The sequence below is a fragment of the Eutrigla gurnardus genome (genome assembly GCF_963514095.1).
Source record: "Eutrigla gurnardus genome assembly, chromosome: 10".
NCBI classification, from domain to species: Eukaryota; Metazoa; Chordata; class Actinopteri; order Perciformes; family Triglidae; genus Eutrigla; species Eutrigla gurnardus.
In genome coordinates, this window is record NC_139924.1 from 25,913,817 (window position 1) to 25,938,538 (window position 24,722).

The window sequence follows — 24,722 nt, forward strand, 5'->3', positions numbered from 1 at the left end:
AAGCAGCGCCTCTCGTTTGCGATGCCATCCCACTTGTATATTCGTTTTTAATTGATTTTCCTTTTACAATCTAATTTTCAAAGCCTGTGTCTCTAAATGCACTCTTTCTCTCGTGTAGGTGGCAAGGGAGGGAAGAAGAAGAAGACCAAGGCTGGATCCAAACCCACTAAAGCCAACGGATCCAACTGGGCCAACGTCCCCCTCCCCCCTCCCCCTATTCACCCGCTCCCCGGCACTGAGATGGACCATTATCCCAACGAGCACCATGAAGGAGGAGGGTAGGTCTACCAGGGCTCTAAACACACATCAACACATTATTCGGTTATGTTCAGTGCTATGTTGGCTTTATGTTGGCCTCATTATCACATATAGAAGCCTGGCACATTGTCCGACTTGAGAGGAGGGAGCAAACTGACACAAATTAATGGGATATGGCCAAGAGATTTCAGATTTTTTGTCAATATCTTCAGTTTTGAATAAAAATCGTGCATTTGTGACTCGTGTAATTAGACGGTTAAAACCTCATGGTCAATTTTCTAACTCCTTTTCCACAGCTTTTATTTAGTCTCACTTTTAGTATATATATTTAGAAAGAAGAAATGTAGGTAAATGGTTAAAATATCATTATAAATGTTATTTTGTGGGCATCTAAACTTACTCATAAACGTAGGAGTGTTAAAAATGGCAGCAAACATTTGAACACACAAAATAGAATAGCATTGTAGACCATTTCTAACAATTTCCGGTATAAGCCCCTCCGACATCCAATATATTTCTTATTACTCACATTCATATTCTGTATTTTTATAGTAATTTGCACAGAGATTGCTGTCTCTGGTGTGTATGCACTTAGCTTCCTTATTGCCAGAGAATCTAGTCTCGCTCGCTGGAACAAAAAAAGACAAGTTGTGCAATCAAAGTGTTCAGGTATGTTTTCATCTGCAGCTAATTAATGTGCTAATGTATATAAATGTCTCCAGACACACACACACACACTCACTTACACACTCTTATACAGATGGCTGCCGATCAAACTATCTGCTGATCGTGTCTCCAATCTATGGGAAGGCTTCATCACTGGGAAATAAATGGAGGATAAAAAAAAAATAATGTGCAAGCAGTCTCCTGCTGCTAGTAGCGTGTAGACACACAGATGGTTTCAGATTAATGTATTTGCTGAATTCCATAGTGGGATGGGGGGGAAAAGATAATTGCATTGTTTCATAAAGAGAAAAGCAGGAGACAGAGTGGCAGATTTTTATACAAGCACAGTGTTGTTTCACTCTGAGTTCGATAAAAAGAAACTGTCAGAGTTGTTTGAGGCAAAAATAATCCCTGCTTGAGTTTATAGTGTATACACTGATTGCATTCCACATTTTAACATGTGATGTAGTGTAATCCACTCTGCTGTAGATGTGAGGCATCAGAGGCTTGTTTAAGTGATGGTGAGTGTGTGCTGTGTCCTCTTCCTCCCACCTCCAGAGTGGGAGAGTCATCTCCTTTAATAGGCTATCTGGCAAATGAAGAGTCCCGTGCACTGTAAATCTGAGGCTGCTCTTAATGGCTGCAGATTAAAACAGTTATGTCCTATGGAGTGTGCACTGACAAATTTCTTTAATGAACATTTTCTTTATGGCTAGTATTATTTCAGCATGTATAAGCACAGCTATGAGGAAGTGAAGCCTGACTACCTCCATAATTCCACCCAGGACTGTCGTATAACACATCCTTTAGAAAGTTGGACAAGGTCACCGTACTCTCTGTTTAGTAAATAGGAACATCTATTCAAATAAATGCTGCTATTTCACATCACAGACCTTGTAGTTATGTTTCCATTCATATGTATTTTCCAATTTATTTTAAACAAATGAGCTGTGTTGATACTTTCATCATTTTTTGATCATGGTGACTTTTTTTATTCTTCAATACACATGACCAGTAACATCTGGTATATTAATCATTTAGTCAATTGACAGAAAATAAATCTGCAATAATTATGGGCTTATATTTATCATGCTATCATTTTTTTTTTTGGAACAATATAAACCGATTTCAGCAATTCAGTTGTGAGGATTTGCTGCTTTTCTGTGTTGTATATAAATACTTCCTGGTAAGGCTAAGTATTGGCAAGAACCTCACGATATGATACGTATCACGATACTTTGGTCACAATACGATACATATCACGATATTGTGATATAAATAAAGATGAATACTTCCTGGCATTTGATAGTCAAAAAGTATTAGTAGCATCCACTAAACCTCTGTTCTTGCTTCAGGTATGAGAGTGATGGATGGGGCCCGCCCATGCCCGTGCAGACCTACCTCCACCAGGGCATGGAGGATGAGCTGGAGGAGGAGGAGGAGAGGGTTCCCACCCCGCCCATCCGGGGGGTCGCCTCCTCCCCGGCTGCTGTGTCCTTTGGACAGCAGTCCACAGCCACCCTGACCCCGTCTCCCCGGGACGAGATGCAGCCCATGCTCCAGGCCCATTTGGATGAACTGACCAGAGCGTACCAAATGGACATGGCAAAACAGACATGGTAAATACTGCAGTAGTACAACAGCATGGTGGAGATTCAAATCTGATCATGCGGAAAAGTCCTTCAGGCTTTATTCTAGACTACACAAGAGAAATACCTTTGTTAATACGCTGCTCTTACATCAATCAATCAATCAATCAATCTATCTATCAATCTATCTATCTATCTATCTATCTATCTATCTATCTATCTATCTATCTATCTATCTATCTATCTATCTATCTATCCATCTATCCATCTATCCATCTGTATTGATGCCATTTTAAAAAGACTTCCTGGTGAATTTGCTTGCTGCCAGGGTTTATTCTGGTCCTGTTCTATTCTTCATGTCAACTGTGTGTGCAGTGGAGATAAACCCATTAATCATTTCATTTTAATGGGCCCATGCTACCACTTAGGCGACTACTGTATTTTGCTCACTCTAAGAGACACGATTTTCTTCCACGGGGTTGTTTACTCCCCCCACACCCATGCGGCACATTCCATTGTTGTTGTGCTCATGCAAGTAAGATGAAGGCCATGCCTCATTCTGTCGGCGACGCAGAGAGAACCAGAAACTGGCATTCATTCATAATGGTGAAGTGGGGGGAGGGGTGACAGGGAAGCCTTGTCAGGAAGGAGATGTCATGTTAGCCAGTAATGACTATGTTGGTTAGAGAGCATCTCTGACAACACCAGAGGGCCAGTAATTACAACTGATTTCCCAGTGAAAACCGCGTCAAAGACGTTGCACTCCTCAAACAAATGCGGCTGTCGGCGGGGCGGGTTGCCTCCGAGGTGACAGCCGGGTGTCGAGAGGCCTGCAGAGCATGCCTGTGTACCATCCACGGGGGCAATTAGCGGGGTCAATTCTATAGAATTATTGAGAATCCTCCAAATGTATTCACGGCTGCACCTGTCTCTAAAATGAGCTGCACACGAGGGAAGGGATGATATGGGAATTTATCATAAAACACTCAATGATTTGATTGAGTTGGATTTCCATCATCGGGATTCATCATTCACATCCTCAAAGGTGGCTTGAAAATAAGTGTTGCTTGTTGTGATCTGAAAAAAAAAACATTCCTTTATACATGCAGGGAGATCTTATGATTTATGATCATCTTATTTAAGATTATTTGATTGTTTTTCACTAAAAAGGATGTTCACTATGTCTTATCTGTGACCCAATCCCAAAAACATTTGTGATACCAGAAGTGTCATTTTAACTACAGGTGGAAAATTGCAATTTCCTACAACCTAAGCATAATGCATATTTTCTTGCTGTACAAGTTTACTGTCTTATTGTGCATTGTCCATGTCTTGAATAGTTTAAAACATATTCTGATGATTATTGGGATTTTTTAAAAATCTTTATTGAACACGTTAAAGAAAAATAATAATACAAACTAAATAAAGCGAAAAAAAAAAAAAACAAGCAAATGGGATCCTCAGAACCCTAAGCGATAAATACATGACTCAAATAATATACTTCATGTTCGAAAGGGATAGAAAAAGTTAAAAACGTTTCTGGTCCTAATTATTTATAATAATAATCATAAACAAATCAAAAATTCCTTTTGAATCAGTCGGTATCTGATATTTAGCTATAATATCGATTATCACAATCATTTTGGCATAAAAATTGTGATCACATCATCTCCTACCTACTCTAAACTTTGCCATGCTTATGTTTTCACCCCCCTGTGGTATAGAAACTACTGAATATTCCATGTATTCTCCCCATATATTCATCATTCCCCCACATGCCTTGATGTGTCCTTCATGTGGATTCCAGCAGAGTAACATGTCGGCGTTTTTCTCTCTGCAGGCACATGCAGGTCGGCTCTCTTCCTCCCCAGGCCCCGGCTCCTCCAGTGGGCTATGTGTCAAGCACAATGGTTTCAGACCTGGAGACTGACCTGCCTGATGAGGATGAGGAGGAGGAGGAAGAGGAGGAGGATGAAGGCTACGGAGCCAGGCATCCCCGGGGCATTGAGCACACACCAGGGTCTAGCATGGACAACCTGGATAGCTCTTTAACAGGTAAGGTTGAGTTGTGACGGGCTGATGCACATATTTTCTAATCATATTGTGATATATTCTATTACAGTATTTTTGTGCCATATTTATTAAGGGAGAGTATTGGCAAGAACCTCACGATACGTATCACGATAGTTTGGTCACGATACGATACATATCACGATACTTTGGTCACGATACGATACGTATCACGATACTTTGGTCACGATACGATACGTATCACAATACTTTGGTCACGATACGTATCACGGTACTTTGGTCACGATACGATACATATCACAATACTTTGGTCACGATATGATACGTATCACGATACTTTGGTCACGGTACTTTGGTCACGATACGATACATATCACGATACTTTGTTCACGATACGTATCACGATACTTTGGTCACGATACGATACGTAGTCAGAACAGCCTCTCCATTTTATTAATTCCCATTAAATTCACTGGAATAAATATTGAAAATAAAATGAGAAAGGATAAAGTACTGCATTCATAATGCTCCTAAACATGAATCTTTTATTTTTAAATCGATCTTTGGAGTTGAAAAATAGTATCGTAAAGTATCGCGATATATTGCCGTATTGATATTTTTACCCACCCCTAATATTTATGTATATATTTATACAATTATTATTATTATGTGTCAATTTAATTCCCATTGTTGCTACATCTTGCCTCACACTAAACGGTTGTTGTTCCTGATTCCTTCTTCATCAGTCTGCTGTGCGTTCATTTTTATACGAACATGCTCACTGAGTGTCCCTCAATCAAGTTTTTTAAGCACTTTTGGCAGACTCTGGGGAATTATAATTATCATTTCCAAAAAAAAAAAGAGATAAGAAAGTCCATGAATTTTAAACAGGATAGTGAGAGGGAAATTAAAGGGGAGGGAGAGGCGAGTAGAGGGGGGAGAGTGACTGTGATTTAACTCAGCAGCAGACAGCCAGGGCCACCAATATCTTCCCAAGGAGATTTGAAATAAATTTCACGTGCGGCCTATTCCATTGCAGACTGGAGACACCATTTCCATTTTTACAACTCACTGAAAAACTTTAACAGCCGTCTGTCCGGGGGACACGTCAAGGGCATGACTTTGCAGCGGCAGATCTGGGTACAGCTCTCACACTGACCAGGCAGTAAAGTAGAGTCTATATACATACATGCAGATCTGAAGGTAGAGGATCTGAGAAAGCATGAGAATAAGAGCTTGTCGGTCTATCCTGCAGCCCTAAAGAGTAGTTTTCCGTGGGATGATGGAATAGTGGTTTTGGTTACACTGACGCGTGCTACAGCTGATGTATTTAGAGGAATATAAAGCAGCGGCTGGGCCCTAATCTACTGCATCTTCTCCTCCACTGTATTACTCTGAAGCTAGCACTATTTCTTCTTATCTCTCTGTGAGTCTGCCATCGTTTTACAACACAGACGTTGTTCCAGCTCCTGGGCGAGCGGGAGGAGAAGAGAGGGAGGGGTGGGAGATTTATTGTGAACACCATTTTGAGTCCACACAAATAGGGGAGGGTGGGAATGAGAGTCCTGTCGAGCATCGCGTGATACATTTGTCATTGTTTTAATATTATGGAAATAGGTCTGTTTTCATAATGTTAATACCAAAAGGCCAGTAAATCAAACATTTTCACCGATGCCCCAGAAAAGCCAGCCATCTCCTCTGGGGGCCATTTTTCTCCATAGATTGTCTAGTGTAGGATCTCCTATGTGTAATTCTATTCTCGGAGATAATACAACACTTTTTTTTTTTTTTGGAACACATAAATATAAATCCTAATGCGGTGGCGGGCGTCTCCGAAGTGAACACATTAGGTATTACCTGGCTTTGCTCGTAGGCGTTCTAGGTGGCGTAAAAGCTGTGAGATGTGGTAGCGGCGAGGCTGTTACGCCCACTGTTCTGGCCGATTACTCTCCCATAAAGCCTTGCCAGGTTTGCGAGGCGCGGGGTCACGTCTCCCGACGGCAGGTAGAGACGCCTGCTTGTCAGGGGGAATGATTTTCCTGCTTAACGACATGCAGATTAGGCTTTCCGTCAGTATAAATCAGTTTTAGTGGCAGGAGGGACCTGGGCTGAGTTTTACTGCCCCCCAACCGTCTCCCGTTTACTGGCCTTGCTCTAACGGCGCTCAGAGCACCGGAGGTGGCCGCCAGTGGTTTTTAGAGTGCACGGCGTGGCCCATTGCTCCGGGTTGAGGTGCGATAAAAACGACAGACCCGTAGAGTGCAAACCTTTGTCTGGAGCTACAGAAACAGATTTTCTAGGGTAAAAGGAAAACTTGATTGATTTTTTTTTTTTTTATCAAATTACGTGACAATGATCACAGTTTGATTGGACTGCTATTTCTGAGAATAGGAGTGCTCCAGAGGTTCAGCGGTAGAAAGTGGCAGTTAATGCAACTGAAAAGTCATTCTGTGATGTGATTTGCTGAGGCAGTGTTCCTTCGCTGAGCCGGAGGAGTTGGAAGCTTCAGTGCTTTGGCTGGCACTGCCTATACTTCAATATCTGCTCTGTTCTTTGTGGGAGGATTGAACCCAGAGGAATTGCTGTCTTTCTTCGAGAAAAAAAAAAAAAAACTCTTAGAAAAGAATTTCAAAGAAACTAGATAGGCAAGATGGAGGACTCAAAGTAGTTACTGCTTTGGATTTCAGTTAATGCTGTAAAAAAAGGCTATCTCTACGTTATGCAAGCTTATATATTATAGAAGTTTCCATCAATCTGAGAACATTTCACTGCAATAGGAGTGAAAATCTGGTGCAACTTCAGCTGTTGAAGGTGCAATTCCCCGAAGTCACATCCAGTGAGGGAGTAATCACCTCTTTCAAACGTATGGTGAAAGACGCAGAGACTCACAGATGGAAGTTGGAAAAGTATTTGAAATGGTGTTGTGTGTGTTGTATTGTATTGCACCATCTGTGTGTGTGTGTGTGCGTGTGTGTTTGTGTGTGTGTGTGTGTGTGTGTGAGATTTGTATCACAGCGACTTTTCATATATCCTGCTGCTAACTTTTTGTCCCCATCGCTCCCTCTGTACGACCTTCACCCTCACACCTCCCCAGTTCTCTGTTCCACCAGTCTGTCCAATCACATCACTCATGTGTTCGGTGTGAGGGAGAGATAGAGTGTGTGTGTGTGTGTGTGTGTGTGTGTGTGTGTGTGTGTGTGTGTGTGTGTGAGCGGACCACTTGGATGTGTGCCACCGGACCAAAGTCTGCCAAACCACTGAAAGCTGTCACATTAGCCGACTGTTCTCCGTGTTTTTGCTTGCCAAAGTGGCATATTTTTTATTGGCAGGCTGATACTTTTATATATTTAAAGTGCTGGCCTAGCTTTTTATTCGGGGGGGGAATCAAAGCATGAACAAATACTTACAGTAGCACGGATGTATACGCCAAAGTCTTACGATATGTTCACATCTTCCTCCTTCAAATCCTCAGTTATGCTTGTTAAGTCGGGTATTGATTTCATCTTCCATCGTTTAATAATCACCAAAGGAACATGCACGAGTTGAATCTCAAACTACAGTAGCTGTAAGTGAGATACTGTGACTTTAAAAATAAAGCACTTTTTTACACTGCTGTGGCTTTGCATTTTCAAACAGGAAGAACTGTTTGTGCGAACCACCAGGTGTTTGATTCAGTGGTTTGTGAGATGCTTCATCTGTGTCACCTGAGGCAGTTCTGTAGCTAACGCTGCTCTGCACAGGTGCGCACATTGTTCTCTATCAAAAGAAGAGCAAAATTAGTTGATACCAGTCCTGCTGTGTACATTCTGCTGTGTGCTAGTGTGTGTGTTTTTGTAGCAGATGAAAGAGGACAGGTCACAACAGAATGACTATACAGAAAGCACTCACCTGCAAGAGCAGAAATGCCCTGCAGCAAATACGAAGTAATGTAAGCGTGGGCGGTTAATATTAATACCATCACTCATATGTCAGGTCATCCTTCGAAATGCCAAACCACAGCACAGGTGTTCAAACCACCAGATCGTGTGTCCATAAAGGCCACTGAGCTGAAAAGTATGAACATAATGTGGTTGAATATCAGCTCATTCTCGACGTTGAAAACCTGCGGTGTTCCACAGGGTCCATGGTGAATGGTTGGGGCTCAGCCTCGGAGGATGACCGTAATTTCTCCAGCCATAGGTCCAGTATGGGCAGTTCATCTGACGGCTCCATCTTTACCCACTGCAGCTTTGCCCAGGCCCTGGTGGCCGCTGCAGACAAGGCAGGCTACCACCTGGAGGGCACGAGCCTCAGCAAGAGAGGTTGGTGTGTGGAGACCGGCTTCACCCTGCTGGACTCGATCTTCTGCCTTCCTTCCTGCTCTGATTCTTCCTCCTGGGCTCCGTTGGCTGATGTTTTCTACCTGTAACGTTGGATTCCTTTCTGCTGCTTGCAGACACTGTGCCCAGGTTGTGCATGGCAACTCAGTTTCTCTCCGCCTCATCTGGCTTGGCTCTCTGGCTTTCTTGCGTGAAATGAGTAACTCCTGGGAGATACGTCACACTTGCAACCTCCTCTAAAAATTTTCTTTTCTAATAGGTTTTTTTCATCTTGATTGATACCCTCAACCTTTCTTCAAGACAGCTGCAGCTCCAGTGTCTGTGTACTGGCTCCTTCCTGCCTTTCTTAACCAGCAGGTTTGTGCTCCTGTTTCCCCTCTCGCAGGTAAAGGCTTGTCCCACAGGCCCCGGCCCAGCAGTCCATTCTCAACAGATGGCAGCACAGTCGGCACACACAGCTTGGGCCACCAGAGGGCCACCAGGCCCACGCGCAAACCCAGAAACCAGGGCACGGCACCCCACCGGAGAGATGCTGGTGCAGACGGTGAGGCAGCGACTGAAAACACATTTTAAACAGTTTAAGCAGAAATATCACATCTGTTGTTGTTTTATAAACTACAGGGAGTTGTATGAATATATCGCTGGATGGGAATGTGTCTTGACAAGTTAGTTGATTCCCCCTTTGGCACAGACCTACCTCCACCCCCGGAGCCTCCACCCTGTCAGGGCCCGGGCCGCATCCAGGGGGCCCGCAGCGCAACCAGCATGGCGCCCCCTACGGAAAGGAAGGCTTCGTCTCTGGAGCGCACGCCTTTGTCAGGACCCCTGTCTGGGCCGGAGGACATGAAGAGCTCCATCGACAGGCAGACACGCACTTCTCTGGAGCACCATCGCCAGGTTCAGGACAGGCTGGGCTCCATGGACCGAGCCGAGGAGGGCCGCAGGGGACACAAAACAGGTACGGCTGGAACCAGACGGAGGTCTTTAGTGTTCATACAACTCAAAGTTTTGGACAGAAATGTTGTCCTGCAAAATCACCAAACCAAATCAGGTTAATTCGATGTAATCTCTATCTTTGACATAAGCACCTTCCCCATTATATGTGTCATATACACTGTTGCCCATAATATTGCCTGAATATTTTGTTTTCAGACACAACCCTCTATTTATTCCTATTTAAATGCATCAGTTGACCATGTGCAATGATTACATCATGCATACCATTTGTTTGGCGCTATAAAAGACAAGACATTTGCAAGTTATTCCAACTTTATGGGCGACCCTGTGTACACCAGTTCTGCACCGCCTTCCAAACAAACAAAAGCCATACAATTATTTCATTTTCATGTTCTTCACTGAAGTATTTGATTTAGAACAGAGATCCTTCGCTCGTTCCCGTGTGGAAGTCAGTGTCCATGCTGCGTTGAGACTGGACTCCCATGAACAGATTGCACTGTCTGCCACTTGCTGTGGTTTCCAGAATGCCCCCCCTCCTCAGCCTCCCCAATGCCCCTGTAACTGTTGCCAATGCTCCGCTCCAAGTGAGGCAGGAGGCCCCAGCAACTGAAATACACTCTAATCGCCTCTGCGGTTTTTTTTTCCTCACACAAACGGCAGTCGCTCTGCACCCCATCTGTGTGTGTGTTGGTGTGTATGTGTGTGCATGCATGTGTGTTTGTGACCATTAGAGCTCTCCATGCTGTGCGTCCTGCCCTCTTTGTGCCAGGTCTTTTTCAGACAGTTAATCTGAGACTGCGAGACAAAGACAGGTGCCCACAATCAGCATCTTTACAAAGAAGCCCGTCGGTGAATTCCCACACGTGTCAGAGTGCTGACTGATTCACAGTAGAATCCACTGAGGTCGGGGCGGACTCCATTACAGTCATTAGCGGAGCAGTGGGTAGCAGTTTGATGAGATTTCACACAAGATGGAAGACTGCTGAGGGTCAATGTTATGCTGCCCTGCAGCAGGGGGTCCCACAGCAGCCAGCGGTCCCCTCTCTTATTGTATTTGCCCCCTCATACGGCCGGTAGCTGCGAGGCCATGTGTGGGGCTGAGATTCCTCTCTGTGGCACGCCCTGGCATAGCCTGTTGGCAGCGCCACTCTGCAGATGTCAGCAGGAGGAGGGGGACGCTGCAAAGTGCTCTTTGTGTCCATGCATCAGATGTTCCATGGGTTGTTCCACTGCAGCAGGAAAAAGTCCACAGTTTGAAAGTTTTCTTATGATCGATCCCCTCTGTGTCTTCAGAGGAAGGGTGCCTGCCATACAACAAACCATCCTTTCCCTCCCCTGGTGGCCACAGCTCCTCTGGCACCGCCTCCTCCAAGGGTTCGACAGGGCCCCGCAAGAACGATGGTCCACGACAGCCACAGCAGTGGACCGCCACAGAGCACGCTGAATTCCTGGGGACCAATGGACAGGGGCAGTACTCGGGAGAGTTATGTGAGTATTTAAATAATATACGCCACTGCATGGAATGTAAAAAAATCACCACTTCTCTGGGACAATAAGACTGTGGGAGGTCACTACAGCTGGCTGTACTAGTTTCCATATTGGGCATACCAGTCTATTAGCCTCTAGCCCATTTATACCGGATGCTGCGCAGCGCAACATTGCCCCTCCCGCTGGTTGCTGCGTAGCACAGCATTGTTGATTCGTCGACATTTTCATGACATTTTCATGATTCGTCGACAATAACGTCAATCAATCAGGCATACATGTACGTTTATTGACGTTAGTGTCAACGAATCACACGGCATTTTGTTGGTCACGTGGTTTTAAAATATCAACAAGACCCACCACATGTGTATTTGAACCAATGATAATTATATGCTGCACAATGTTGCACTTCGCAGCATCCGGTATAAATGGGCTAGTTAATATATGTTTAGCTGTCTGTCTGTCCTGTAAATGCCATTATGTATACTAACTGTTAGAGACCTGGAGTTACATTCCATCCATGTAAGCATAATTGGCCAATAGAGTTGATTCTGATTTATGCGAAGCAATTACTATTTTTTTTAAATGTATTTAGAGAATAGAAAGAAACTATTTCCTGAATAAACCCTTACATTTCTCAATCTTTATACGTTTCCCTTCCTTCACACAGAGTGATCTGCCTGGGATGTGAACTGGAGAAAAACAGCCAGCCTGTCCCCGAAAGAATGACGCCTTCCTTGCTGTGGCGATGAACTTTGTCTGTCTGTGTGTTCTCAGAGGGAAGGAATGGAGTAGAGGGCACTACAGAGAAACGCAGTGTCACAGAACTGTAAATGTGATGTATAGACACAGACATACTGTACATCTCACTATGTTTTTGTCCTCAAGAAAATATTTTCCACCTCCTACCTTACTGTAATTTTCTTTTTGTTAGAAAAAGGCAAGTGAAAAAAAAAAAGAAAACATCTATACAAGAACACATTTTCTGGTAACTGCCCTTGAGGAAAAGGGGATTTCCTGTAAATATATTCTTTAACTTGTTGTTGCATTGCTATGCAAGCCGAATTCATTTTGAGCTTTTTGTTTCCATATACAAGAACAGTTGGTTTTATCTGGTTATTTGTATTATATGTGAATTGAGTGGCTGTTGTGCCATAAAATAATTGTTTTATAATCCATTGTTTGTTAATAGTTACCATTAATTATTATCATTATTATTATTATTATTATTAATTATTGTTTTTGCACTGCAATTTTTGGTGATAAGCACAAAAACATAGCTCCTGCTGACATGAAGAACCGGAATAATATGTGAAGAGGAGTTTCTGTACTGTAAAGAGAAGATAATTATATACTTATGTACAGAGAGATATTAAAGAGTAAGGCTTTGCTCACAGACGGCAACAAATATGGCACCCATTTCCATAGTTGAGAGTAGTTGGGTGGCAGACACACACGGTGCCCGAGGCCTGGAGGGCAGATATGAGGATACTGTATTACTGTAGGTGACCGAGCTGATTATTTCATTTCTTTTTTATTTTTTTTATTTTCCTATTTCAGAAAGTTTTTTAAGTTGAGTTTTCATGATTTGCTGCCTACATCATTTTACTAAACTGCGTTTACGCTCCTCATTCAGTAAAACAGCACACACACCATAAAAACAGCCAAAAGGGAGGAAGAATCAGTGAAATCCAGCATCATGCTGGATTTCAGTAACACAGAGGCAGATTCATGGGCTTGACAAAGTAGTAACTGAGCTATCAGTGGAGCAACATCATTTGTTTACAATCGTTTTTTTATAATTTTTTTATGTCCATTTTAATATTCTTTGCTTTTTTTAGAGCACTTACTGTTTTACGTGGTGTTTTTTTAGTGGTACAGTATCATCCGAGGAAGCAACACGATGAGGTCATCTGTTAATCTGTTAGGTTGACACCACGGTCGGGGCCTTGTGTCGAGAACTTTGAGAAGAAATGGGGTGCGTGTGTTCGATTTAAATCCCAAACGGTGGCGTTGACGATGGAGAAAAGCCTTGTGTGTAATCTAGCAGGCCTCACTGCCTCCGAGTAGGAAAGCAGAGCACTTTCTACCTGCCGACCGCCAGCAAAACACACTTATCATCTGCCGCTTTCGACTTCTCAGCCTCTGAATCTCAATTTTTATTTGATTTTTTATTGGTTGTCCTTTTTTTAAATGAAAAAAAAAAAGCTTGTTTCTTTGTATGCCTTTTATGGACTCCAAAACGCTGCTTTACAACAATGTTTTCGATATTAATGTTCAGGATTTTTGTGGTTCGATGACTGTTTGTTTTGTCTTTTTTTGTACTGCTAATGTTGATAACAAAAGGGGGGGTGGAAACTAAAAGGCCGTTACAGATGCTGTTGTACTGTTGTCGTCATGCCATTGTCATTTTCTATCATCCACCCAGTGGCCAGTGTTCCCGGAAATGAGGTGCAAAGAGTATCTCAGGTTATTTTACATTCTGGTGGTGTTTATGTATGTGTATATATGTGTATATATCCATACGCATCCCCACTTGATTATGCCATTCCAATTTCATTGACAAAAATATCCCTCTCATGTCCGATCCTGTCGTCCCCCTCTTTTCTTTTTCTGCTGTGGATTTTTGATTCTGAGTATAATGTGCTGGTTCATCCACCTTAAGACAAGATGTCAGTAAAAGAACATACCAAATTAAGATTGATATTTCTAATGTCTAATGCGTTATAGTGTCTCTTTAATACTCATTGTCTTCTTTTCAAATCACAGTGTCGTTTTGTATTTATTAAAATGATAATAAAAGTATATTGTGGAAAATCTGCATAAAGATTTGTGGAATATAATATGTGTTTTTCCGTTCCTTGTAAAGTTTGCTGTCAGAGCCGAGCAGCGATGGCCATAAGGAGATGAAATGCCGGGTCAGTAGTCGTCTGAGTCACTCTTCGTCCTGCATGTTCACCGCACTGCTCCTCTCATGTCAAAACGAAAGCAACTTCAAACCGTTTTCCAACACAAGGAGCAAAAACGCTCACAATTTGCTTGTCAAGACAATAGAGAAAATGTCTTTTTGGAAGGATGAAAGTACTTTGGCTTTCCCTCTCTTTTTGTTCATTTTCTCAATATTGTTGATTCTTTGTAGCCTATCTGTGTGTTGCCTTTTTGCTATAAAAGGATTAAAAGTGATGACAAAAAAGAGAAAGTTGTTGGGTGAAGTCTTTCTGTACAGTACGGGGTGAGGTGACGCTCCGATCCGATGCCATTTCTACAGTACATTCTGCTTTTTTCCCCCTTTTCTTTCTGTAAAACACCTTCTGTATTCACTTGCATGTCCTTGTCCAAGAAGAGAGTGGATCAAGAAAATAAACTTTTACAGTCTCATTCCCATGTCCTGTAAGATAAATCCATGTTCTTTTATTTCCTTGTACCTGGATCAATATCAAATAAAAATATTTTTGAAAAATGAAATTGCCTAAAATGATGTTTGTCGTTGATAGAGAAACTGCTCTTAAGGTCAAGTCCATATCGGGCTGTATTTGTATTTCTCTTAGCTGTGATATTTTTGGTTTTGTGGACTACTTTCTTATACGTACTGCAGCTACTTGCAGATATTTGACCCAGCAGCAGTGTGTGTGTAGTTATACTTTGCTGTGTGTGTGTGTGTGTGTGTGTGTGTGTGTGTGTGTAGTTATACTTTGCTGTATGTGTGTGTACGAACTCCTGACTCAGCAGTGCTTTTTATGTCAAACCAATCCAAACCGTGATCTTTCTGGAGGAAAAGCTTCAAACACAAAATCCAAATCTCCTAAATCACGGAGCTCACCGTAAATTAACTTGTGAAAGATCGGGATAAAGCTCCTGTATCGGCATTATGTGCAAATATAAATTAACAAAACAAAGCGTTATTCCTTCTATGTATCTCCATTGAACATTTCCCATATCAGATCAGTCATTCCACACACACACCTGTGGTAAATGTGCAGTACGTGATGCAAGCTGATGGAAATACTAAAGGGACGCAGTATGTTTTCATGTGCTGGCTAGTTATATCTGGGAGGTGAAATGTTGCCTGCAGGTATCAATTATTCTGACTGTCTGTACTAGATTTCTGACATGTGGCCAGTGTCTGGCATACTTTCCTGTTAAATTGAAAGAATTTCATATTTGAGCAGCACTGAGGATGATGTGGTGTGCTGCCCAGTCCAGGTCTGCAGTGTGTGTTATCAATCTTTCAACGTGTCTTTTCATAGAAAAAAGTTGGAGACATTTTAAATAAAAAATGTTATTTATTTGATTCCTGCATATTGTGTTGTACCCAAAATATCCCCATATGAGGTACGTGAATGTGTTTTCTGCCCTGGATGGTAATGGTACTGCACCCACCTGCACTGTCCCTTTAAGCACCTGGTTGGCAGTGCCGGGGGCGGAGTCTCAGGTGCAGGAAGTAGGAAATAAAAGAGGAGAAAACGTTTGGGCCAGACCCTAATAATGGAGTGGTGTGGTTGGGGTTCAAGGAATCTCAGAATGAGGTCAAAGCCAACACCGAAGGTCAACACAGGAATAACATCTTCCATCGAGTTGGGAACTAAAAGGATTTCAAAATAAAACAACGCTTGCCTTGCCGGTGAGACCAAGCTGGGTTTTGTGTTTGTCTTGCAGTGCATTGCTATGGACGTGTTTTTAAAAAACAATGTGTTTATATTGTAAATTGTTGGAAGGGGATTATTTGTTTGTGGTTTGGGTTAACGTAATGAACACTTTTATCACAATATAAGCAGTTTGGGTTAAGTTTGAGCACTGTCGCCTCACAGCGAGAGGGTCCTGGGTTCAATTCCCGGGTCGGGCCCGGGTTCCTTCTGTGTGGAGTTTGCATGTTCCCCCCATGTAAGCGTGGGTTCTCTCCAGGTTCTCCGGCTTCCTCCCACAGTCCAAAGACATGCATGATGAGGATAGGTTGATGACTCTAAATTGCCCGTAGGTTGTCTGTCTCTACATGTTGGCCCTGTGATAGACTGGCGACCTGTCCAGGTGTACCCTGCCTTCGCCCAATGACAGCTGGGATCGGCTCCAGCCCCACCCACCCCGCGACCCTGAATACAGGATAAGTGGTAGACGATGGATGGATGGATGGTTGGTTTGTTGGTTGGTTGGTTTGTTGGTTGGTTTGTTGGTTGGTTTATTGGTTGGTTGGTTGGTTGGTTGGTTGGTTTATTGGTTGGTTTGTTGGTTGGGTGGTTGGTTGGTTGGTTGGTTGGTTGGTTGGTTGGTTTGTTGGTTGGTTTATTGGTTGGTTGGTTTGTTGTTGGTTGGTTTGTTGGTTGGTTTATTGGTTGGTTGGTTTGTTGTTGGTTGGTTTGTTGGTTGGTTAGTTTGTTGGTTGGTTGGTTGGTTTGTTGGTTGGTTTATTGGTTGGTTGGTTTGTTGTTGGTTGGTTGGTTGGTTGGTTGGTTGGTTGGTTGGTTGGTTGGTTGGTTGGTTTGTTTAAGTTTGAGCCAAGGCTGAGTTGGGTGTGTATTTGTAGTTGATTTGTGTACTTGTTTATCCATCAGAGCATTTGGACTCATGGTACGGTGGGAGAGCATGCGCTGTAGCTGGAGAAGCTTTTTCTGACTGTGCTCAAGTCTGAATGTTAATTAATATTGTGGGGAGAAGGACTTCCCTTCAGTCCGTTTATTCCGTTGATGCCGTCGTAAGTTGAATGCTGGAAGTGTTATCCACATTTTTACCAGACTTCAATTTAACTGTCGGCATACAGTTTGGATCACTGCAACCATGAGAGGTCCTTAAGCATGAAGCCATAATGAGGCGCCCACATTTTTTTGTTTGCTGCAGCAGAATGCAACATTAACTGTGGACGGACACAGAGGTGCACACTCACTGACTCACTCACTCACTCACACACGTGACTGCAGAGACAACAACCCCACACGGAGTCAAAGAATAATGTTGTGTGAATAACTGGTTTTGTGTTGCTTGTATTCATATTCATAGGAACGGTTCAGTGAACTATCCCGACCCGTTAAACAAACCCATCAGTGCAGACTCGGCAAAAAAACGGCTCCCACATTGCACCTCATCCTCTGGCTGCCTGTGCCTGGGGGGCCAAACGAGTAATGACTGCTCCGCTCCTTGCCAACAAAGCAACTTTCCCTCCGCTCCCAATCTTTTTATTTCCAATTGCTTACCACCTCTTCCTCATTTCTCACCTCGCCCTTGAATGTGCAGCAAATATTGCAGTTTGCGATGATGCACCTGTTTCTCCCCCGTACTCCCAGAAGTACTTCACACGGCTGTGTAATTGTTGCATCAGACGGTTGGTGGAGATGGTCTGTGGAGAGAGCAAAAAAAAAAAAACTGGTTATCCAGGCCGAAGGAAATAAGCTTTGCTCAGCAAATCCACGCTGCAGTGGGATCCAAGTTATCAGGGTGTGTGTAGCAGTGTGTTGGTGCTGTGTATGTGCGTGTTCATGTATCTGCTTGATGAAAGGAAGCATCTATGGCCCGTGCTGCAGGATTTCTTTCCCCCCGTGCTTCTCCTCCCCTTTGTCTTTGGACTGGTGACAATGAGTGGAGGTGAGAGGGCAGCAGTACCAATGCAACACCATTCATCACACGTGTCAAACAGCTAGACCAGCTGGGGAAATTTACATTTCATCCCTCTCCCCCCCTCTCTTTCTCTCGCTCGGTCTCAGCCTTTATCTCTCTATTTCTTTACATCATAGCTCCACGTTTTGATAAACGACTCCATCATTTCTTTCACCCAAAAGGATGTCCTCAAATTTTCTGTCTAAAAGCCAAAGATATGAAACAAATAAAAGCAGTAAATTGTTGATTTGGAGAAACTGTTGATGTAAAAAAAAAAAAAAAAACGTACTTATGACAATGATTGATCAATCATCAGAATCATTGCTGATTAATTTTTCTGTAGATCAATTAATTGATTAATCGTTTCAGCTCGTGGCATGTGAACATTTCATGTAATGATTATCCCGGACAAAATAATTGTGATTTAGGATATTCTCCCGATAGTCATCAGAATGTGCCTTTAACTTTTAATATGCCACTAACAGATCCTGGTATCACTTTACATTTTGTTGAGAAATACATATTTTATTGCACCACTGCCATTTATTTTATTTTATTTTATTTTTTTAATCTTTAAACTTTATTTTATTATTGGCTTGTTTTAACGTTTTTTTTCCTCCAATGCTTTTCTTGTTTTATGTAAAGCACTTTGAATTGCTCTGTTGTTGAGAGGTGCTATACAAATAAAATTGCCTTGCCACTGATAAGACACACCTATATTTATTCCTTTATTTGGTTAACAATTCATTTAAAATGATCATAAATCATAAGGTCTCCCTGCATGAATAATTGATGAATATATCGTCCCATTCCTATGCAGCTCTAATCTTTTCCTACCTAAACAATCACATAAATTCTACATCCTGCACACAAAAAAAAAAAAAAATTGGCCCAAATACGCGGTCAGCAAAATATGCTGTGTGGAGTGATTTCACGTTGACCATCAAGTAAGAGGAAAAACAAATGTATATGTGTCGACAGCCGTCTCTCTTTACGCACGTAAACACTTGAAGTCTATGTCCTTCTTTTTTGAAGCGTATAACTACAGTGGTTGTGTGTTTGGCTCCGAGCGCTGCCAAAACACAAATGGCCTGTAACTCAATACTGTTCCTGAATGCATCGTGTACCAGACAACACAACGTCTGGGTATTCTGGAGGAGTGTTTTGTAATTTGTCTGTATGTTTGCAAGTCATTTGAGGAAAAAGGCATTTTGCATGAGTTGTTTCAGTTTATCCAGATGGATGGATGGGGGGAGGGGGGGATGGGGGGGCTATCCATACAGGCTGAGAGATTCTATTCAAGAGAAAAGAAAACTGTGTGAAATGATGATGTGTTGTTATGGCTCCCTGGGAAGATGATTTTTTTGTTCTTTGCTCACTTGAGGTGTGTGTACGTGTGATTCTGAGTACAGAGCTTTAGGTGCACGGCATCCTGTTCCTGTGGGGATCCTTGATGAACAATCTCTTAATCAAAGCTTAATTGTTTAGCATGATCCTGAGTGACCTGCTTAATGGGAACCCCCTCCCTTGATTAATGGCGTGTGTTAACGAACACAGTGGGAGACACCCCAAAACCTTGTCTGACTCTTGTTAATTAAAGGCTGGGTCCAGCAGTATCCGGGACTGGCTTATTGCAGCATAATGGAATGGAAATAAAAACAGAAATCAAGTTAAATTAAAACTGCGAGCAGTGATAACGGGCCCTCGCATGGCACGTAACTCGGTTAGTGCTACGACCGCCTGACGTGTCGGACCGCCTGGCCTGGCCTGGCCACCGCCACGGGGCGGGTCGTCCCCGGCCACCGCCACGTTGCCAGTCGTCCCTGGTCGTCCCCGGCCACCGCCACGCCGCGGGTCGTCACCGGCCACCGCCACGGCTGGCGCCTGTCCAGTGGCGGCGCCAGAGTATTTTCTCTGGTTCAACTACGGTGGGGCTAACTCATACGACGGTGGGGCTCAAATCAATGTCAGAATTTCAATGTGAATATATAACAACACCCAGTGGCGCTGCCAGCCGGAATCCAGTACGCACTGGGAGGACTTTTTTTGAAGGTGGAAAAAAAAATGTAATGCTGCTGAACCGGGCCGGATGCTGCCGCATTTGAGAGGACGATCGCGCGTGTGTGCGCAATTACGCATATAGCGTGTGTTGGCCCCTCTCCACTACACAATACACCTCGGCTCTAGTCTCGTCACCTCTCTGCTGCTGAGCACTGTGGGCCGAGCCGATGCATGTCTCTCTCCCCGGGCCGGCAGAGTTATCATACCGTACTGTGCGTGCGTGTCCAAGCGTGTGTGTGCGTGCGTGGAGTGCTCACAAGCGTGCGCTTGTGTTTAGATCGGGGATGGAGGGCACAAAAAACGATTTGCACCGGGGCCTATCACCATGATATACACTACTGTTTCACTGATACTGAAAACATTAGATTTTGTCTTAAAAAGTATTTTTCCATTTGTTGTTGTATTTGCCGTTTCTGTGCGTACATTGAAATTGAATCCTGGCGGCGGCGCTGACAACACCCTCCCACAGCTATAAACACGCACACAGTGAGAGAGAGAGACAGAGACAGCGAAACGTGAATAGTTACGTTAACAGCCGGGACCCGAGTGGTCATCTTCCCCTGCAGGTGTCAACGGTGCGTCCGTAGTTTTATCCAACACGCCCGCCACCGCCATCTGTTGTTCCGTCCGACGACGTTTAAAAACAAATGTATCCATGATCAATTTTGACCAGCTTACTAACGTTAACTTAACGTGAGTGACTATAAGCCGCTAACGCGAACTGCTAGAGCCAGGTAGCTTACAAACTAGTAGCCTGCTGTCTCTGTGTCGAGCATACACTAAAAGCGGGCTCACATGAGTGACGTTGTACAGACAGTACAGTCTGTTAATGAACCCAGATCAGTGACAGTTGTCACCGCAGCTGCCTGAATGCCGTTACGACGTGACGTGGTGGTGCTGTTGAACTCCGCACTTTTCACATGGGAGAGAAAGGGGGATGTGACATGTATCAAAGGATCTCCAGCCGGGATTCGAACCTGATGCTGCTGCATATATGCAGACATGGGTAAATGGCATGCACTCTAACCACTCAACCGCCTGCCTGCCATGAATAAGCCTTTTTATGACTGTTTTGGACTCACTACACTCAGATTTTGATTGACACGCGATATAGAAGCATATGTTAAGACTTTTACATCATTTTTACAACATTTTATGAATTTTGTCGATTTTTTACTTTTTTTCCGATATGCTATAGTATGACTTTTTTTTTCCCTGAAAAAGTTGACCATGGCTTTTTATGGCTGTTTTGGACTCACTACACTGAGACTAGGCGCGTCAAGCGAGATGAGCGATTTTTATGCCTTTTTAACAATTTTAAATATTTTTTTATGAATATATCCTGACTGACTTTTTCGTGAATTTTCGATGTGCTATAATATGACTTTTTTTGGGGGGGGGGGGGGGGGGGGGGATATGACTAAGCCTTTTTATAACTATTTTGTAGGGATGTGACGCTCGAAGCTGATGTTTCGAAACAGTGTCGAGCTTCCGGAACGCAAGTGTTTCGGACAGTGTTTCGAAATGTGGTTCAAAACGCCCTTGTCACGTGACCACAGGCTTCGTAGTGTTTCATTCAGGTTTCAATCTGTTTTCCCACAGGTGGCGCTTGCCGCGCGAGGCAATTGCCTAATTAAACAGCTGGTTAATCTAAAACACAAAGCCCCAGAATGCTTAAAAGCCACTCAAACACATCTCATCTTTGTGGGTTTTTGTGAGGAGAGAGATTTTGAGAGATATTGAGAGTTAGTAGAGCGATTTTGAGAGATATAGTGACATAGCGACAGCAATTTGATGTATTCTTGCAATTGATAGTAAAGTTAGTGATATAGATTAATTGACAGGCTAGAGACAGACAGTGAGCGATAGTTTAGATAGATAAAGTGACGTTAATATTTAGGGAATAGCAGATTAGTGCGAGGTAGGCCTAGTTGTAGTGTTTAGTCAGGCTAGTATAGATAAGCTAAAGATGCAGTGTCCGTTCATTTTAGCCTAACATGGCGTAATATATGTATGCATATGCTGTATAACTAACTGCTCTTTTTATCAAAGTAGAGCCACAAGCAACAACGTCCTCAGAGCCATCAGCATCATCAGCATCATCAGCATCATCATCATCATCATCACCAACATCCACATCAGACAATTTATGGGAGTTGTTTGATCATCGTGTTGGTGAAACGCAAAACATTCAGAGCGCCACTGCAGATGCCACAGTGGAAGTTCAGAAATATCTGACTGATGCCTTCATCCCAAGAACAGCTGACCCGTTGAAGTACTGGCAAGAGAGGAGAGTTGTTAATCCACATTTAAGTGTAATGGCAAACAAATATTTGTGTATTCCAGCAACAAGTGTGCCTTGTGAAAGGATTTTTTCCAAGGCTGGGGAGGTTTTGTCCAAAACCAGAAACCGACTAAATGCCAAGACTGCAGAACAACTATTATTCTTAAATAAAAATGTATCTTGACATACAAAAAATGTGTTTTTATTTGTCCATGTTGAACCTGATTAGCATAGCCTAACTTTCCCAATTCGTTTATCCTTTCCCTACAACATGTTCTCAAGAAAAAGAAAAATTTGACCATGGCTTTTTATGCTTGTTTTGGACTCGCTACACTCAGACTTGACGCGACAAGCGATATGAGAGATTTTTATGACTTTTTAATATTTTTTATGAATATTTCAAGAATTTATTTTGACTGACTTTTTCGTGAATTTTCGACATGCTTTTGTATGACTTTTTTCTAAAAAAGATTTAAGTTATTCTTCCAGCGTAGAGAAGTTTTTATTTAGCAGTGGACAGCGAGTGGTCAATTTTAATAAAACTTTCACAATATGTCCAAGGTACATATCTCAACATACCCTGCAAGTTTCGTGATGATTGGGTTAAATATTGTGGAGTTATGTGTATTGAATTCTAGAGCCCTGCCCCTCTAATGTTCATTGGCTTATAACTTCTGAACGCAACAATATTTGTTGTGATGACACACAGCAATTTTGGTGAGAATCGGATCTACGTTTTAGGAGAAATTAGCAAAAACGTTTTTTTTTTACAAAATTCACAATGGCGGAAAATTTCGGTAGGTTTTTTGTAGAGCACACTTGCCTGCACATGTGTACCAAATTTTGTGTCAATCGGAGTTACTGTGTGAGGGGTGTGGCCTACAAGGCGCTAGGTGGCGCTAGCGAGCAACTTTTTTTGTGGCCAACTATGAAATCTCAATTTTTTCGCCAGTCCAAATGCGCATGGCAATATTTTTCAACTTCTGAATATGAATATGAAAAGGCCGTCGAACTTGCGTAATAAGAAAAAGAATTAAAACTGCGAGCAGTGATAACGGGCCCTCGCATGGCACGTAACTCGGTTAGTGCTACGACCGCCTGACGTGTCGGACCGCCTGGCCTGGCCACCGCCACGGGGTGGGTCGTCCCCGGCCACCGCCACGTTGCCAGTCGTCCCCGGTCGTCCCCGGCCACCGCCACGGCTGGCGCCTGTCGTCCCCGGCCACCGCTACGGCGCGGTTCGTCCCCCGCCACCGCCACGGCGCCTGTTGTCCCCGGCCACCACCACGTTGCCGGTCGTCCCTTGCCTGAATCCTCTCTTGCCTGAATCGTCATGTTGATCATTGTATCAGACGATTGAAGTCGTCGTGCTCGACTGGGGTGCAAAGTTCCACGACACTGGGACCGTATACAAGTGTAAAAACATGACATTTCACGTGGCCATTAGGTGGCGCTCTGATTGTGAGTCAATATTGCAGTGCAGACATGTTCAGGATGGGACTCTCATCAAACGTGAGAAGTTTGAACCAGTTCAGACAATGAACACTGAAGTTATAACAGTTTAGAGTATTGTGGCAAAGCATGAAATTCGTCTGTGTTCGTGGCGCTGTCCTGGCCACGCCATTTGACCCATGTAAGACCTTTTGATGATTTTTAATCGTGGAGGACTCTAGAACAGGCTCGCAAAGTTTGGTAGGAATCGGATCAATGCTGTAGGAGCAGGTCGTTGAAATACACTGCATGAAAAAGGCGAAAAATTTGGTTAAATTTGACATAAAATGCAAATAGCTGACTTCCTGTACATTTTTCAGGCATGGCCCCCGGGGTTTTTTTTTTGTACATATCTACATGTTCTATGTACCTACAAAGTTTCATGCATGTACGTCAAAGTTAAAGGTGTTCAATCTCTTAAAAGGAGCGGTAAAAGTGTAAAAACATGATATTTCCAGGTACCATCAGGTGGCGCTCTGACCTCAGGTCAATATTGCAGTGCATATACGTTCAGGGTGGGACTCTTATCAAACTTGAGAAGTTTGAACCAGATCAGACAATGGACACTGAAGTTATAACAGTTTAGAGTTTTGTGAAGCATGACATTCGTCCGCACTCGTGGCGCCGTCCTGGCCACGCCCTTTGACTTATGTAAGACCTTTTGATATTTGCAATCATTGCGGCATCTAGAACAGTCTCACAAAGTTTGGTAGGAATCAGATCAACGGTCTAGGAGGAGTTCGTTGAAATACCGCATACAAAAGGCGAAAAATCGGTTAAAATTTCACATTAAATAGAAAATGGCTAACTTCCTGTACATTTTAGGGTATGGGTCCAAGAGGCTTTTTTGTACATCTCTACATGTTCTACGTACCTACAAAGTTTCATGCGGGCACGTCAAAGCTAAAGGTGATCTTTCTCTTCAGAGGAGCGGTAAAAGTGTAAAAACATGATATTTCCAGGTACCATCAGGTGGCGCTCTGAACTCATGTCAATATT

General features: G+C 43.1%; 1 protein-coding gene across 1 annotated transcript in view; it reads left to right on the forward strand.

The window, feature by feature from the left end:
• Positions 1-12,115, forward strand: part of robo2 (roundabout, axon guidance receptor, homolog 2) — a 146,457-nt gene extending 134,342 nt beyond the window's left edge. The window contains exons 23-30 of the mRNA XM_084020157.1: positions 119-278; positions 2,280-2,543; positions 4,354-4,568; positions 8,663-8,845; positions 9,249-9,407; positions 9,555-9,821; positions 11,114-11,308; positions 11,976-12,115. Of these exons, the coding sequence (XP_083876283.1) occupies positions 119-278; positions 2,280-2,543; positions 4,354-4,568; positions 8,663-8,845; positions 9,249-9,407; positions 9,555-9,821; positions 11,114-11,308; positions 11,976-11,977 (1,445 nt within the window). The 3' untranslated portion in view covers positions 11,978-12,115. The remainder of the gene's footprint in view (positions 1-118; positions 279-2,279; positions 2,544-4,353; positions 4,569-8,662; positions 8,846-9,248; positions 9,408-9,554; positions 9,822-11,113; positions 11,309-11,975) is intronic.
• Positions 12,116-24,722: the final 12,607 nt, after the last annotated feature.